The sequence below is a fragment of the Mycteria americana genome, chromosome 1 (assembly GCF_035582795.1).
Source record: "Mycteria americana isolate JAX WOST 10 ecotype Jacksonville Zoo and Gardens chromosome 1, USCA_MyAme_1.0, whole genome shotgun sequence".
Lineage (NCBI taxonomy): Eukaryota > Metazoa > Chordata > Aves > Ciconiiformes > Ciconiidae > Mycteria > Mycteria americana.
The window spans coordinates 141,774,887-141,792,678 of NC_134365.1; the positions used below are offsets into that span (position 1 = coordinate 141,774,887).

Sequence of the window (17,792 nt, forward strand, 5' to 3'; positions counted from 1 at the left end):
TAGCTAAAATAAAAAAAACCAAAGTGCAAGAATCAATTTTTTTTGTTAATTTGGTAATTTGCAAAATTTATACTATGTGTTATTTTCATACTTCTTAGTTCATGGCATATCATCATCAGCATATTCACCTATAGCACTACTACTGGCATGTGACAGTAAGAAAAAAATGCTGAAATATTTCATTAGTCTTAAAATCAATACCAACAACTGATTTTGGCACATTTGGAACACTGTTCTTTTTTTTCCTGTATCAAAAGGCTTCATTACAAACACAAACAGGAGATGCTTTAATGTAAGTGTCAAACTGGTTCACTATTTCTTTTCAAAGCATTCTTTACCTGAGAGAATTTTAATTAAAATTAAATCTTTTAAAAATATTTCCATTCTATATTACAAACATGTTTTCATTAACAAACATTTAGATGGAAGAATTCTGATCAGTTCAGTTGACTGTGAATAACTATTTGGGTTCCCTGTTTAACTTGTGTATGGAGTGGCATCAACTGTACACAAAAAGTTAACTACATTGGAATGTATATTGTGGGAGAGCCACCACACTGTATCACTATTTCACTATTAAGCTCCGACTACTTCAAATTCTGAACTAAATTTTCACAGCTTTTTTTAAAAAATGAGGTATTTTCTCTTAGCCAAGAGAAAATGGGCATTTCCTATAACTATTAGTTCTTGCCAGCGAAGGCCTGATGAGTACCCAGGCCTTATGTATTATGATACATAAATACATAAACTGATACTGGGCAAGTTGCCAAACTTCATCTGCTCAGTGACGTTCGTAAAGACAAATCAACTGTGTTGCTTAAGATACACAGTTCAACATTAGCCTGGGAGGTAATCAGAAGGAATTCTGCTTACTAGTGTAGGGGATAGATTAACTGACATTTTGACAGACTCATTTCACTTGTCTAGCTAAGCCATAATTAATTACTTCTTTTAGCCAAATCAGACCATCACAGTCTGGACAAGTAGATGGTAAAAAGCTAGTTGGATGGGCAGGGTCAAAGAGTGGTGGCTAGTGGGTAGCACTCTACGTGGATGCCTGTGACAAGTGGATGCCACGGGGGTCTGCACTGGGACCTGTCAGGTTTCACATCTTTATCAGTGATCTGGAGGTGGCAATAGAGTGCGCTCTTGTCAAGTTTGCAGATGACTTCAAATTGGGGAGAACAGCAAATATGCTGCAGGGCAGGGCTGCCATCCAAAGGGACCCAGGCAGGCTGGAGGAAGGGACCAACAGGAACCTCATGAAATACAACAAGAATCGCACCTGAAAAGGAAGAATCCCAGGCACCAATACATGCTGAGGACTGATGGACTGGCACAGTTCACTGAAGTATTATCTTACAAAGACGTCATATCTGCAGACATAGGAAGGTGGATATTAGTACTGATATCCCCATTTGTGTTGCCTGGCTGGTCATATCCTCCTAAGCTTTGGTATTGCAGGGAGTGTCACCAGCTTCTCTGCTCTTCTGAGTGGCACAAGGAACAGCACCATTCTGAAATTCATTGCCAAGTGAACAGAGGCCAACAAAGTAACTTACCTGGGGTCATTCACTACTCTCATGAGTTTCCACATAGGCGTCTGCACATGCAAAAGCACAGGTACATACTTTACCATTTTTAGTACAAGTAATAAGAGATTGGGGATAAAGGCAAAGGTATTGCTATGCATTTTCATTCTATTCGTTTCAAAATTAATTAACCTTGAAGAGAGAACTGTGAACAATAGAAGTCTGAATTATTCTGTATTTTAAATCTTAACATTTGCAACACAGAGCAGGAAAATCCATAAAAACAATTTTGCAGGTTCAGCTTCTTCTTAATTGTTGTCATTTTTCATTCTATCACTTTCGGTGTTATTTTAGGTTGAAGGACACAGTGCACAAACAACTTCTCGAGCACATCAAAAGGTTTCAGCTTAATTCAAGGGAACACAGAATGTTTTTATACACCATGCCTTACCTTTAGCTATTTTTTGTACAAAAAAATTTATTGTAGACATTCAACAGGAATATTAAAACTTCATAGTTATTAGCTAGATATGTTTATAAAGGATCGTTATGTTGTAATTGTCATCCTGAATGCTGTTTTCTTAAATATTTTGCAAATAAATCTTAAAGGATATATGATATTAAAATTATGCAGTGATGTGAGCTGAGAAGAACTGATATGTGTTGTGTAACAGGCTGGATAGTTGTTTAAGATTGAGGTTAATTACAAAGAATTATTACAATTGTGTCACATATTCCTTTCAGATTCCGCACACATTGGTTGATCCTTTGTACAGCCTAGCCCAAAAGGGCCTTCACCTTGATAGGTCTGCCTCTCCTTGGCAAAAGCAACAACGGCAAGTAAGGCAGCAAATTAAATTAATAAATGAATGAAAACACTTTTCATACGCGTATATAAAGCAAATCTGACATTGTCTTTTGAGGCAATTACAAATCTGATTGGCAAAGACAATGTCGAAAGCATGTCCCGTGGTTTATTATTATGTGACTTTCTAACTGAAATTTGATGTTCAGCAATAATCAGTGTAAAACATTTGTGTTATCCAGATTGGAAAAAAAAATCTTGATAACTATACCATCTCCAAAACTAATTGTAAATGGGAAATCATAACAGAAATTAATGAATTCAGTGCTGTCTGTTCTTGACTCTGTTATTTAGTTTGTGTATTGATAATCCAGAAACAAATAATAAAATCACTTCTTATGAAGTTTCCATATGACATGATTATTGACTTAAGTGATAAATAATATACAGAGAATTCTGAATCACTCAGTAATCTGAATTAATTTTTAAACATCATGCATTTTAATGCTGCCATATGCAAGATTGTACATCTAGGAACACAGAAAGTAGGTCACACTCACAGGACACAAAAAAGCTTCTTGGAAAGCCTGTATCTGTGGAAGCCTTTAGGGTCTGGTGAATAACCAACTCAACACGAGCACCCAGTGTAATACAGTGACTAAGACTAATGTAGCTCTTCACTATATAAGGTGAAGACAAATAAGACAGACTATAGATATCATATTATATCTGTACGGTGTTATTGATACCATTACTAGAATACTGTGTCCAATCCTAAGGTATACACCTCAAGTTTCTGAAAAAAACAGAAGGTTTACAAAATCTGCAATACAGCAAAACTTGACAAAGAAATCTCAGTCTGGTTAATTTATAAAAGAAGTTAATCGTGGTCTGCAAGTAACCTCCCCTTATATCCCAGATTTATCTTCAGATGGATCTCGATCTATCTTCAGGTGGATTTCAACATGAAAGGCAGCCTTCATCTATCCAAAAGGTGGAAAAAAGTTCAATGTCTAAACATTAATAAACACTGCAGTCAGGCTAGAAATAAGGTACATATTTTTAAAGTACGACAACCACAAAAAACTTCCCCAAAGACGTGTTGATTTCTACATTGTTTTCTCTCCTGATATAAAGAGCAGGTGCCTGTTTAAAAACATGCTCTATTTCAATCAGAAGATAAGTATGGGGTATACAAAACACAAGACAAAGAATTATGGTCTGTTTGAAACAAGAAATCAGACCAAATGACTGGAGTGACAAGAGGCAGCTGAGAACATGCCATTAAGATATATTTTTATTGGAAAACTTATTTTTGCAAGCTAGTTGAAGACACAGATTTGGAGCAAGTGAGGCCTTGGCTTTGCCCTATTCTACGTGACCCTGAAGAAGATGAGAGTCCCTCAGAGGAAATAAGTACGTTCATTCAGCTAATAGCATTGTTTGCCTCTGACCTTTCTTTATGGGTGTCTGTTGTGGTTTAACCCCAACCAACATCTAAGCGCCACACAGCCACTCGCTCACTCCCCCATGGTGGGATGGGGGAGAGAATCAGAAGAGTAAAAATGAGAAAACTCGTGGGTTGAGATAAAGACAGTTTAATAGGGAAAACAAAAGCCACGCATGCAAGCAAAGCAAAGCAAGGAATTCATTCACTGCTTCCCATGGGCAGGCAGGTGCTCAGCCATCTCCAGGAAAGCAGGGCTCCATCACGTGTAATGGTGACTTGGGAAGACAAACGCCATCGCTCCGAACATCCCCCCCTTCCTTCTTCTTCCCCCAGCTGTACATGCTGAGCATGACGTCATATGGTATGGAATAGCCCTTTGATCATTGGGGTCAGCTGTCCCCGCTGTGTCCCCTCCCAACTCCTTGTGCCCCCCCAGCCTACTCGCTGGTGGGGTGGGGTGAGAAGCAGAAAAGGCCTTGACTCTGTGTCAGCACTGCTCAGCAGTAACAAAAACATCCCTGTGTTATCAACACTGTTTTCATCACGAATCCAAACCATAGCCCCATACTAGCTACTATGAAGAAAATTAACTCTATCCCAGCCAAAACCAGGACAGTGTCTCAAGTTCAATATGTTCATAATTTGTCTCGGTTTGTCTCCTTTCTTTAGTATTGTGGATGAAACCTTATTCAGGAATATCATTTGGGCACCATCTTTGATTCTAAGGCTTTGATGTCCACATCATGAAAATCAAAGTTTGTTTAAATCTGCATTCTTTGGCATAATGTCCCTAATATTCAGTCCTTTCTGTCCATTCATGCATCTAAACTCTTACCATTTTCCATCCTAAACACCGTGACTTCTTTTCTCTGCTCTTGATATAATAGCAAATTTTCATTTGTCAACAACAGAGCAAAGGGTGCTTTCCCAGCCTTCTGTTTTAGTAATCTCTTCTCTCTTTGTATTTCTGAATTTGCTTCTCTTCCACACTGCATTAAGACACAGAACATTAAGTTCTAGTGCAACACTGAAAAATCCAATCCTTCTTACAGTCAACCAATGATGTCAGCATTTATTTTTCATTTCTTGCATTTTAAAATAAGCACCTTCATGCTTTCTGTTACGTTTCTTCTTATGTTTGGGAAGAATGTCCAGTGAATCTCTCTAAAGCTATCCTATCATTTTGCTTCAAACACCTCCTCACACCTCACCGCTCTTGTGTTTCTTATACACGCAATGAGGCCTACCACATTACCAAAATTACCTAATTGGTTACCTGCATTTCCTCAGCAATCTTTGGATAGGCATCTGTTGTCTCTTGCTTTATACAAAGATGATGAGATTTTTGGAACAGTGAACCATTATTTCATCCTGCCTTCCACTGTGACTGCCAACTGCACTGCTAATATTCCTACTGCCTACTATTGATTTCCCTTGTACAAAAGAGAAAACTGACTCAGAAAATTCCTACTGATGTGCTCCTGGGAGAAAGTATTATTATAAGGACTGCAATTCTACACCTACAAATGAAGAGTATCAGCTGTATCACACACAGAGATAGATTTCTGGATTTTATTCACAGGCTTGAGTTAGGACTATGCAAAATCCTATTCCTCAAAAGGAGCTTGAGAAGGTCATTAACTTCAGGTATCCCATGTGGAAGGAATGCTATAGGCCACCTATAAGAGCACAGGGAAAGACAAAGAGTTATTATGTGTCCCTTACCACAGGAACGGAATTGTATTTGGTCCTTGAAGGAACATTCAAAGCCATAAGACAGTCTATTTCATCCTCCCATTCACAGGCATGAGGGTTTGTCCACAGATTCCGTAATTTCTGGCACAAATTCATTCTTCTTTCAATGTCAGTTCTGGCTTCCATTGTGTTACTTGCAGAAAGAAATGATTTTGTGGAAGCACCTTTCAAAATCATTTCATTTTCCATGGTAAATGCTTTTAGCTTCCCTTGAGCAGCAGCAAACTACAGCAGACACAGGCTGGATTCAAAGCTCAGACAGAAAATTAAAGACCAGTATCTAGCCGAGTTCTAGTTATTGCAGGTTCTTTGGTGAACTGCTGCTAGCAAGAAATCACAATCAGGAAACCACAGGTAAGCCAGCCATCTCCCAAACCTTTGTAAGTTTATAAGTACAGTTAAAATATATTAGAAATATGTCTAATATGACATCTAAATTATTGTATACCTCATATATATTACCTTCCTTACGTATGTCTTGAATACCGGTGATCTAAACATGCAGTGTAGTGGGACATGTAATAACCTCTTCCATCCCTGGCCATAAATTCACTAACAAAACAAACAGACTACTGCTCTTCAAAAAGCCCGTATAGTTCAAATATAAGTTGCACTGCTGTATTAAATAAGTGCTTCTGAAAAAATACCTGCAGACTTCAATGAAGACTATGGCAAGCAATTAGTTTTCAAGGTAAACATGTAAGGTAATGATTTTCTATTCAGCTTTCTTTTTTATTTGGGAAATGCACTTGAAAATACATTTGTTTGTTCAAATTATTGTATTGTTCAAAACACAGAATGGTTGAGGTTGGAAAGGACCTCTGGAGGTCATATAGTCCAACCCCCCTGCTCAAGCAGGGACACCTACAGCCAGTTGACCAGGACCAGGTCCAGATGGCTGTTGAGTATCTCCAAGGATGGAGACTCTGCAATCTCTCTGGGCAACCTCTGCCAGTGCTCAGTCGCCCCCACAGTAGTAGGCAGGCGCTTCAGAGAGGCACCCCAGCATGTTGAGTTCCTGGAGAGGGTTTGGGGGATTATGTTGTATCCAGAGTTATAATCATTTTTGACACAACATAATTAAAGTTGAAGAGAATTGGGTAAAGAATGGTGCATTACGATGATTTAATATAAGAAACTAAATCAGTGAGCTAGAATACAGTGGTTTATATGAAAAGAATAAATATTTTTAACATTAACAATTTCGCCTTTATTTGTTTACCTGAAATTAGAACCTGATTGGTAATTCCCTTTAGAATAAGAAGTAATTACTTAAGATGCAGCCATCTTAATTTAAAACCGATTTAAACCAACTCATTAAACAGAAATCAATCGGTACAGCGCCCAGTAGCTCTCACCTTACAAAACCAGCACGTGGCGCTGTCTCCTGCAAAAAACCAGCCCCGAGTTTCGCAAAGCTGGTCTTTAAAAAAGCTCCTTTTTACATTGTCAGACTGCTCTGAAGCACAGGCAGGAACAGAATCCCTGTATTTTTAACATAAGACCAATACGCTGCATTTGCAAAAATTTATTGGTACCAATTCTACTACTTCTAATTCTAAAAGATTATTTAATGTCATTTATTGACAAAAAAAAAGCCAGTGAGCAAAACATATGAATGTGGCTATATGTCTATTTATGTGGTTATGGACCATGATTATCTTTAAAGATTGGTTGGATTGTGTACATAATTTATTTCCAAATTTCTGTATTCTGTAACCAATTTATTAACCTCTTTAAAACGAGTGTATTTACAAACTTGTGTATCTTGTCTTTTGGTCTGTCGGATGTTTTAGCCCATAGTGGGTTTTAATTACCTACTAAATTCTTGAGCTACCAAGCCTGTTTCTTAATCTCCATGTAAGGGAACAGGACCTGTGTGAATACAGTTTTACTGGAACTGAACAGCCAGTCTTTTGTGTGCTAACCAAGTCAGCCCTCACTAAAAAGGAATTCACAGACTATGCTGATGATCTCTGTAACCATGACCTTTCAAACAAAAGCAACTGAGTAAACTGTGTATTCTCGAACTTTTTAATTATTAAGGGCTCTATGCCCTTTGCTACCAGACTTTATAAAACAAAAGAAACAGGATTCGTACCCTTTTACTTAAAGCTGGGGTTTATAATATACAACATAAATTGCATTAGTAGTAACATGGAGGGGATATATCTACAGAACCATCTGCCCTCTCTAGATTTGCATCTGATTTACAGACAGTTACACATTTTTTCAGGCAGTTCTTATTATCTGCTAAAATATGGCAAAAGTTGAAAGCATTTGGTGTACCTGTAAACACTATGAATCAGTGAAGCAATTTTCTTTTCCTGACTCAAGGCAAAAAAAGTCATGAAATTTTTAGTCAAGGCTTAATAAAAACTATTTGAAAGTTAGTCAGAAACTGGAAAGTCCTGAACTTAGTATCAAGGCCTGAATGGGCTCACCACTATTTGTCACAATATTGCTAGGACCGTGCATTTATTTCTGTGCTGTTCTACAATGTGTTTGGTTTTTTTTCTTTTTAAATATAGAGATGCTGGATTAGGTGAAGTAACCAGTTCTCTAGCAGCGAGAAATCAGTCAGAATTGGGAACAGCATTTCTGAGCCACTTATGACCTCTGCTCACTGCAAGAGGTAGGTAGTCACTCCAGCTCCAAAGACGAAGACTTCTGGAGGTGTAGCTGAGACGGTCTTCCTTGCCTAACCAGGGCACTTCCAAAATAGGTGGCGCGAGTATGCTTAGGGAGTGCCAGCAGCGGGGCAACTTCTGTGCCAGGACGCGGTAGGTGACCTCATCTTCTGGCAACTGCGCTCCCTCAAGCATCCAAGGGCACAAACTGTCATTTCAATTTGTTAACACTTGCAGGAGTGAATCTAGCCTACTGGCTTCTTTCAAGTGAAGATTTCTGGTCAGCTGACAAGAGACACTGTAAGCTGCAAAGTAATATCTGAACTAAAATTTGTCTCGCTTCCTATTATATTTGTACGTTACCAATACTTGAGACAAGAACTCTCTTCTCTTTTTAGTCTGTGCCTTTTGTGGTAAGCTAGTAAAATTATAGCTAGAATCTAAAGCTAGAATGTAACTACTGATTTATTAGTTTGGATGTAGCAAACGTTTTTATACTTTGATTTTCTGATATATATGGGCGTATGGAAGGTATATGCATATAGTTTGATAAGAATAGTGACATTAGGGAATATGCTTTATTTCACATTTGTGTACATAATAACATCCATAAAGAGAGGAATTATAGCCATGTAAAACTAGTACAAGCCAGACTGGTCGAAGACCTTGCTGTCTTTTGATGAGATTTCAGGTGACTTTCCTGATGAGCACTTAACTTATGCTAAAACTTGTTCCAGTAAAGAAGACTCCTGCAGTCTGTTTAATATAGGGTTTGAGAACCACATTAAACACTTATAGGAGTAACTAATCCAGTATTAACTCCTGAAACGGCCTAAAGACTACTTATTTCAGCTCATGCAACCTTGGGGTTTCCAAGTTCAGGAGGCTCAATCCACAGGCTCCAGTGAGAAATGACCATCCACTTGCTCTTTCTCGTAGCACATACTTGCGACGGGAGGAGTCCATGTAGCGTACGCGTGGAGAGGAACGTAGTACGTAACCTCTGCGCTGCGTTCTGCGGCACGAGCTCCCAGCCCGGGAACTGAAGGCACAGAGAGAAAGGACGTTCGGCTGATGTATACTGTATGGTAGCCATTTTAAAGCTCAAGGCGCTGTTTTAATTTTGCAGCTATTACCCAGAGGTATTTGGAGTAACGACTTGTAGATTTTAATTTTTAAGTAACTCTTCAGAGGAGCCTTTATGGGTTTCACCTTGGGACAAATGCTCACCGCAGTGTTTCTCTGTGAGGAACCCGAGTTTCAGAAAGTGACTTCGTGCGTGCTTGCCCCCCGTCCTTTTAAAAAAACAAAAGAAGAAATAAAAGGGACTAACCCAGGCAAGGCTTTGAGGACCGGCCCCTTAGCAGGGCTGCTGACACACAAAGCCACGGGCGGGCTGCGCCGGTCCCCTCCGGCAGCGCAAGGGCCGGCAGCGCAGCGTGACAGGGCTGAGCCCGGCGTGGAGCCGCGGGCAGCGGGCCGGGCCCCACGCCGCCGGCCGCGGCCCCGCGCTAACGGCCGGTTGCCAACGGCCGGGCGGGTCGGGCGCGGGCCGCGCGTCCCCGGCGCCCGGCTCTGCGCCAGCGGGGCGGCACCCCCGCCGCGCCCGCGCGTGTGCGAGGACGGGGCGAGCGGCGCCGCGGCCGCCGCCCGCCCCGTGCCCCACAGGTGGCGGCGTGCGGGGAGGGCTCCGGCGGCCCGCGGCGGCCCCGCCGGCCGACCTGCCGGCGGCCGCACGGCCCGCCCGCCCCGCCACTGGCGCTCGGCGCAGCCAATGGCGCGGCCGCTGTCAGCCTCGGCCCGCCCGCTGCCGGGCGGGGGAGGGCGGTGGGCCGGGGCGGGCGGGCGGGGAGTTGAATGATTGAACTTTCTTGTGTAGTTTCTGCGGCGCGGAGGTGTCTGCCCCCAGCGCAGCCCGGCACCAGCCCGCCGAGCGGGAGCTTACCCCGGCGCCTGCCGCCCCCCGCAGCGCCCGGCCGCCCCCGTGCCCTCCTCTCCCGCGGAGCGATGGTGCGGAGGGCGCCCGGCGCGTCCCTCGCCCTGCTCCTCTGGATAACGGCCGCCTGCGGCAGCCCCGCCGGGCCGGGGGCTGGCGCCGCCGCCGCCGCCCGCAGGCAGGACGAGGCTTTCTCCACCGCCAGATGCACCTCCAGGTGCCTGAGCCTCCAGATCACCCGCATCTCCGCCTTCTTCAAGCATTTCCAGGTAGGGGCATGGCGCCGGGCAGGGGGGCTCCGCCGCCGGCCCGCTGCCGCTGCCGCCGCCCGGCCCGCCCGGCGGGTGGGCGTCCCGCGGCACCGGCACCGGCGCGGCGGGCGCGGGAAGGACGGCCGGGGCCGGAGCGCCTCTTGGCAAACTTGGGGGGCCGTTTCCCCAAGGGATGGCGGGCGCGTTGCGGGTGCCGCCGCCGGCACCTGGAGGCGGCGGACAGGTGGGCACGGCCCCGGGGCAGCGCCGAGACCCGCCGGTGCGTGTGGGTGCCGGCCGGGCTCCCCGCGCGGCTGGTCGCCGGGAGGAGGCGGCGGATCGTGGGGCTCCCGGCACGCCGCGCCCCGCCACACGCTTGTCAGCTGCTCGCCGGCCGGCTGGGCTGAGCCCGCGGCGGGACGAGGCGGGGGCACCGCTCTGCCCCGGCTCCTCGCAGGTGCTCGGCGCGCCCTGCCGCTGCCCCTGCACGGCGGGACGGGCCCCCGCCACTCCTCCGGTGATGGCCGAGACCGTGGGGCGGGCGGCGCGGCCGCAGCACGGTGCTCCCGGGCCGGGGGTGCGCTTGGGCTTTCGAGCAGCGGGCGGTGCTCGGGCGATCCCGCGGGGCTCCGCCTGCCTGCGGGCCGGGCGAGTCGTTGCGCCCTGCCGCCCGCGGGTGGTTCGCTTCTCCGGCCTGGTGGGAAAGTTTGAGCTTATTTTTTAAGAACGGTGATCGGGAACGTGTAATACTTGGTTCAGACCTCCTGGAAGGTGAGGGTGGGGGTAACAGTATTTTTCTGAAACAGAGGGGCACATCTCTGCCTAACGGGAGTGGGGAAATGGGGATGAAGCGGGGGAAAATGGGGTTGAAGTGGCGGGAGACCTGCGGGGTATAAAATGAAACGCGGGAGAGTGAGCCGCGAAAGCGGCTGTGCTGGAAGCGGTGCGGGAGGTGGTGTAACAGCAGCGGGGATCTGCCCGTCGTTTCCCGTCTTCCAGTTACACACGCACCTTTCCCTTCGCCCTTCCCCACCTGTCCTGCATTGTGCAAGTATTAAACCGAGTCGGCTCCATCCAAACGGCGGAAACCCTCCTGAGCTGCTAGCCCTTCTCCCTCCCTAGCCCCCAAGCCCCTTTTAGAAAGGGCTGGCCAGCCCGGTGGGAAGGCAGCCACCTCCACCTCCCGGGACGGCACGTCCCTGCAGCTTGCAGGGGACCAAGCGGGGAGCGCGCCGCTCGCTTGCCCTCTGCTTCCCTCGCCGTGAGAAACCGGAGCCCCTCGGGCAGATGCTGTGGGCAAAGCAGCGTTCGGCGCTGAGGCGTGGGCGCAGAAGGCTGCTATGAGAGGTATTGCGGGATGGCCCGCTTTAAAAAGCGTGGAAAGGAAGCTTAACGTGTTCGCTTCAACGGCAGCAGGAGGTGTTCGGTGCCTGTGACCGGGTTTGGGCTAAAGGGGCCGGGGACGCACCCCGCGGCGGGCGGGGAAGGGGCTGCCCTGCCCGCGAGCTGGGCGGGGGCGGCGGAGCGCTCGCTGTCAGCGTGGTCTGCGCCCGCGGGACGGCTTGAAAGGAGGGTACCCATTAAAATAGTTCATTATCGTGGAGAGGGATTAGTAATTTTTATTGCGCTGTCAGGCGGTTGTAACTTACTTGTTTTACAGTTTCAGTGGCTAAAGAGGCAGTTTAGATCAAGCCAATTCCTGGTGAAAGGCTTTTTTTGTGTTTTCTTGGCAAGATTTCTTTTCCGACGTAAAACTGCTGACAGAATGCACATTGCCAAACAATAGTGATTACGTTTTAATTAGCCGGGGTGAAATAAGCTGCAAATTACTCAGTTAGGACTTGATAACTGCCTGGGTTTTTTGTAATCAGTTGAAAATCTCGGAGTTTTAACCCCAACCTGCTAAAGCACAGGGTAATTTATCTAAATTACCAGGGATTAAACTCATGCTAGACATGAAATGACTGTAATGTTTGGACGATAAAGTGCTCTTGTTTATAAAAGTTAAGCTTGCCATTGCCTTTTAATGAGGGAAAGGAGGAGAGTTTTAGAGTACAGCAAGCATGCAGTGTTCTCACAGGAGACTGGTAATACACAGTGGACTGTAGGACAAGCAGGTCTGGGCCATATTATTCCATGAGGGCTAAAGGGTAGGGTCCTTTCATCCCCCTCTCTTCTCTCTCCTTCTACCCCTTCCCCCCACCCTCCCCCTTTCATCTCAACTGGTAGCATTTTCTGGAGTTCTTTTCATTTCAGAGATGCCCACTTATCTTGTAATCTGATTCAACCTTTGAAACGAACTAAAGACTAGCTCGTCCCAACTGGAGCTGGAAGGAACTCTAGTGTCTCCCAGTTAGGACAAGAATTGAAAGAAGACTGACCCACTCATTTCCCAGCCCTGCTTTAGATACGGCCTCAGCGGTGGGGGTCAGGGAGACAGCAGATGGATGCTTCAGGGGAGGTGGACTCCCCAACACTTCATAGAGAGTTTATTTCACATAGTTCATGGTACCAAAACCACATCACTAACAACCTTTTGCAGGGAATGAGGGTGAAGATGTATGAACAGGATATCAGGATTAATTCTATATCTGCTGGCTCCCTTGTTTGAATGCCAGATGATATTTTTCAAATTTCCAAAATGCTCACAAGAGATTTTCATTCATTTTCCCCCACAGAGAATTTTCACCCATTTTTCTTTACCATCCCTATTTGTGAAAGGGTCAAGAGAGGTGTTCCTTATAAAAACCAAAAAAATTCTATTTGTTAATTTACATTTGGGAAGCAGTTCTAAGCCTATTTTAAAGGTGCATTCTCAGTAGAAAATTATTCTACTACGCCATCACTCCGAACGTCCCCCCCTTCCTTCTTCTTCCCCAGTTTTATATACTGAGCCATATATAATATGAGCCATATATGAGCCATATATATTATATACCATCATATGGTATGGAATATCCCTGTGGTCAGTTGGGGTCAGCTGTCCTGGCTATGCCCTCTCCCAGCTTCTTCTGCACCTGGCAGAGCACAGGAAGCTGAAAAGTCCTTGACTAGTGCAGCAACAACTAAAACATCTCTGTATTATCAATGCTGTTTTCAGCACAAATCCAAAACATAGCCCCATACCAGCCACTATAAAGAAAATAATTAACTCTATCTCAGCTGAAACCAGGCCAATGAGATACTGCTTTAAACTCATTCAGATGGGTACTGTTTAAAAGCATATCAGCAACAGTGTGGGTGAGCTTGGTCACATAGTGGTTTTGTATTTATACCTAAGCTAATTTATTTGAGTAGTGGATGAGTTACAGTTGAAACTTTTGAAACAGCATAGACATCCCTCAAGTGGTAAGCCAGTTTCGTGATATATGAAGGGAAATTATTGAGGGATTTCCCCTTGTAAGTGTGATTTAGTGTAAATCTAATAGTAATATACTAGGAATTAGTACTTAGGAATTAGTACTAAGCTAGATCAGCTAAGGCTAACTCAAAATTGGTTTTGACAGTATGGAAAAATGTTATTTTAAGCTAATAGATCTATATGTTGCATCATGTTTAATAGCTGTAAGAGGGAATAATAAGGCCTTAAAAGTTTGTTATATTGAATGACTGATAACTATATGGTGGTAGGAGGTTGTTTTCACTGTTATAGATAGACTGTTGCCTGTCAGGACAACTGAAGTTTTTGAGGAAAAACAGGCAATTCTGTTAAATAAATAATAAAAGGTTCTCAGATTTTATATCTGCAAGCAAATAGTGTGCAAGTGACTACCTCTAGATACCCAATACCAGATTTTACCTACTATTCAGGCAGCCAGTTGTCTAAATGCCAGCACATCTGCCTTCAAATTGCTTGTAACTCCAAAGTGACTGCACCTGCAAAAATCTGCAATTGATTCCAGATGTAGGTCAGGCTGTAGGCTAGGCTGAAAGTCTAGGGTGCATGTGCCTCTCTGGGCTCTGCTGTAGGGAAGATGGAGATCATGAAGAAACCATTTATTGTAACTGTCTTGAATAATTCCAAAACCCTGAATTACTTTTCATGAAATCTTTTGAAAAGATATGTAGTACTTTTGTAATGAGATGTAGTAGATATGTAGTGTGTTATTCCTGGAATGTTTCAGTTCCAATGGATAGGCTGCCCGGGCACCGAGTTTGCTTAGATCTTTTGGGACATGTTCACAATCTTTTCTACATGTTACTACTTAGGAAATGTGTGCCATCTGCTTCTGTTGCCATTTCAGTACTCATCTCCTTTCCAAAAATATTCCTTGTGTTAAATAATTCTGACTTTCATATGTCTCATAAGCACACTGCTGTTAACTTCTTTCCGCAGACAAATTTAAACATTTGTCATTACTTTCTGATTTTCTCAAAACTTGTTAAAATTCCCAATCATTCTTCTGTCTTTATTGGTCATATGGCGTATGATCTGGATAATTATTCTGGCATTTGGTATGCTCTTATTATTGAGATATGCTGTCGTGAAAAAGAGGTGCACAGATCTTCTAACATGATCTTATGTAAAAACTTTGAAGACGAAAGGTTTGTTTTGAATAATGATGGTTGCATCTAGTGAAAACACCTGCATGTCACCCTGTTGTGGAACTGAGCCACAGTTAGTCTTTGCAGTTGTATCCTGGTCTGGTATGAACCTCCCTGATTTCAGTGGGAGTTATGTTCACCGTCTCACAACCGAACTCAAATCCCTTTGGCATCAGTGAAGGCTTGCACAGTTGATATGAGTGCAGGGGTTACAGAGCCTGGTCATTGTTTTCTAGCAGTTTTGATTACTCAAATTTGGGACCTTAACCTTGACCATTACTTTAGGACCTTAACCTTGACCATTGCTTTCCCAAATTAGAATGTTTGGCTGTGCCTCAAGTGTAAGTTTTAAATACAAATCAAATGAACTGTATGAAAACGTAAGTGAATGGTAAGCAATTGTATTGAACAATAAAAGTTGCCAAGATACTTTTCTCACATTTTACTTGTGGATGCTTACATATTAGAAAAAAATTCTTTATGCTATCTTACTCTTGTTCATACAATTAAAATTGCTGTTAATTTGGTAAATGTACCTGATACCAAATGCAATAAAATCGATAGAAAGTTACTAATATGTTTTGACGCAGACGTTTTCCATATAGAAAATATTGGCAAAGCGTAGTTTGAATGTCGCAGGCGTGTGTTGGGGAGGAGGAGATGTTGCTCTTGAAAAGCATTAGAAAACTTTTGAAAGAAAAACACTGGGAGTTCTAAAATGTAAATCCTTTTTCCATTCAAACATATATCCACTTACTATGGACTGAAAGGTTATAAGCTAGGTAGCATTCCTATTAAAACTATTACTAAAACATTATTCATTGTCTGCATATGGGTTGTCTCTGTGATTAACTAGTGCTCTGAACTGTATTTAAATGTGTTTGGTTTAGTAAGTGTCCTATAAGGAAAAAAAACCCAATACATTTCTGAGACAGCTTGAAAACCAGACTGATTTCCCAGATGCTGAACATTTGTCATTTTGCAAAGGGCAAACTTCTTAAGACTGAGTGCTGAATTTATGTGTGTCTACAAATGGAGATTGTTATTCACAAGCTGGTTTACATCTCCATTGGCTATTCTGTGTGCATTTTTGCTTTCTGTGATTATCTGGGTTTGAGTACATATCCAACTTCTGTAAACAGAAAAAGAAAGTGCAATTATTTAGCATCCATATTTTTAAAGATTGAAAATACAATTAACGACCGAGTATCAGGAATAGGATACAGAAGAAAGACACATTTGTATTGATATTAAGTAGTCAGTGGCTAGCAAATGTAAACCTTACACCAAAAAAACCCTTGCCTAGGAGTTTACACCAAGAATCTTCATTTTTTGACCTTTCCCACAGCTGAGCCTTATAAGGCCTTGTATTTCAAAGACCTTTGAAGTCCATGAAAAGCCTTCTGTTGATTTCAGCTGGATCAGGTCCATGTATGAGCACTAGGTCCATGCGGCTTTTGTCAACAAAGAAGAAGAGTGCTGTGAACTTGGTATCCCAACTCTAGTTGTATCCCTTTTTTAGTCTTTTAATGTCCAAGAGATCACAGGACATGAAGATGGAGAACTGGGGGTGTTGAAAGGTAAGTGGACCCTTTAAACTTGAAAGTTGAGTACTGTTCCTTTCATCTCTGATTAAAAAGAATCACATGTTCATTTCCATCCACCAAAAAGAATATCAGATATTTCCAGATTTGGGCAACAACGCCAGACAGAAGTTTTTATCAAATTTCCATTGACTTCTGTGAACCATATTTTCACCAGTGTGTCTCTAGACTGTCAAAGAGGTATGACATCAAAGTTACGTACAAATATTAATGTATGCAAAATATAATACAGGAAAATACATGCATCTTTCACCAGAAAAAAACCCTGTGGCTTATTATACCTTTATGGACACTTCATGTTTTGCTTTGTTTTTTTCTTGGTCTGTATGTTACATTATGTTCCTTTAAAATAGAAGTGACTTGACTCAAGCTTGCAAAGGGAGTGACTCCCCTGGTAAGCAGCTGAGATTCCTGAGGAAGGCATGGCTCCAGAACTTGCAGGAGAGGCAAAAGAAGAGACAGAGAGTCTCAGAAGGCAGAAGTTTGGAGACAGGTGACCTCCATCAGGCACACAATGCTGGGACGAGAAATTGTCTAGTAGAGGGGACTGTAGATTTTGTTGTGACACAATTAATTGAAACTAAGGCTGGAAACAGAGAACAGACACAAAGGGCGTAGGAAGAGTTGTTTGTAAATATTTTTTATTTCTGTTCTTCTCAGCTGCATGGAGTTTTACTTGGTTTAAAAAGGTTAATTTTTCTTGTCTGTAGTGTAGTAAAAATGTGGTTTGAAAATCCTTTTGTCTTCATTGGAAAGTCCAGTTACAGGTAAAACCTCCAAGAAAATTCACCACAAAATTCTAGCTAATTTGTGGTCCTGTCATGTATACCAATGCAGGCAAATAAACATCAAGTTTGTTCTAGACCAGGGGTGCTCAAGTGTGCAGCCTGTCCACGTAATGCTGCTGACCTATGGCTGGCTTCTTTTCAGCTTGTTTTTATTCATTTCTTTCCTAAAAGTAACTTGGGAGCCTGGAGGCAGTTTATGGGCTGAGTGTGTCCTGGTGGTGGCAGCTTGCTCCTCATTTCTGTCTTTAGGAAAGACTTTAACCACATTGGTGGATTGTGAGAAAAGAGGGACAAAAGAACAGGCTACTTTAGCTTTCTGAACAATTCCTGCTCTCCAAACATTATGAACTTACTCTCTGGAGAGTTTTCAACCAGAAATATGTTCTGGTGATGGCAGCCTGCTCTCTTGAGTCAGTACTGTGATTTACTTAGTATTTAATTCAGAATACATGTAATCCCGGTTCTTCAGGAAAAGCTTTGAATCTTCTTATGCATG

General features: G+C 43.3%; 1 protein-coding gene across 1 annotated transcript in view; it reads left to right on the forward strand.

Moving 5' to 3' along the window:
- The first annotated feature begins 10,028 nt into the window (after positions 1 to 10,028).
- ANOS1 (anosmin 1) overlaps positions 10,029 to 17,792 on the forward strand; it is a 148,092-nt gene continuing 140,328 nt past the window's right edge. The window contains exon 1 of the mRNA XM_075522638.1: positions 10,029 to 10,377. Coding sequence (XP_075378753.1) covers positions 10,030 to 10,377 — 348 coding nt within the window. The 5' untranslated portion in view covers position 10,029. The remainder of the gene's footprint in view (positions 10,378 to 17,792) is intronic.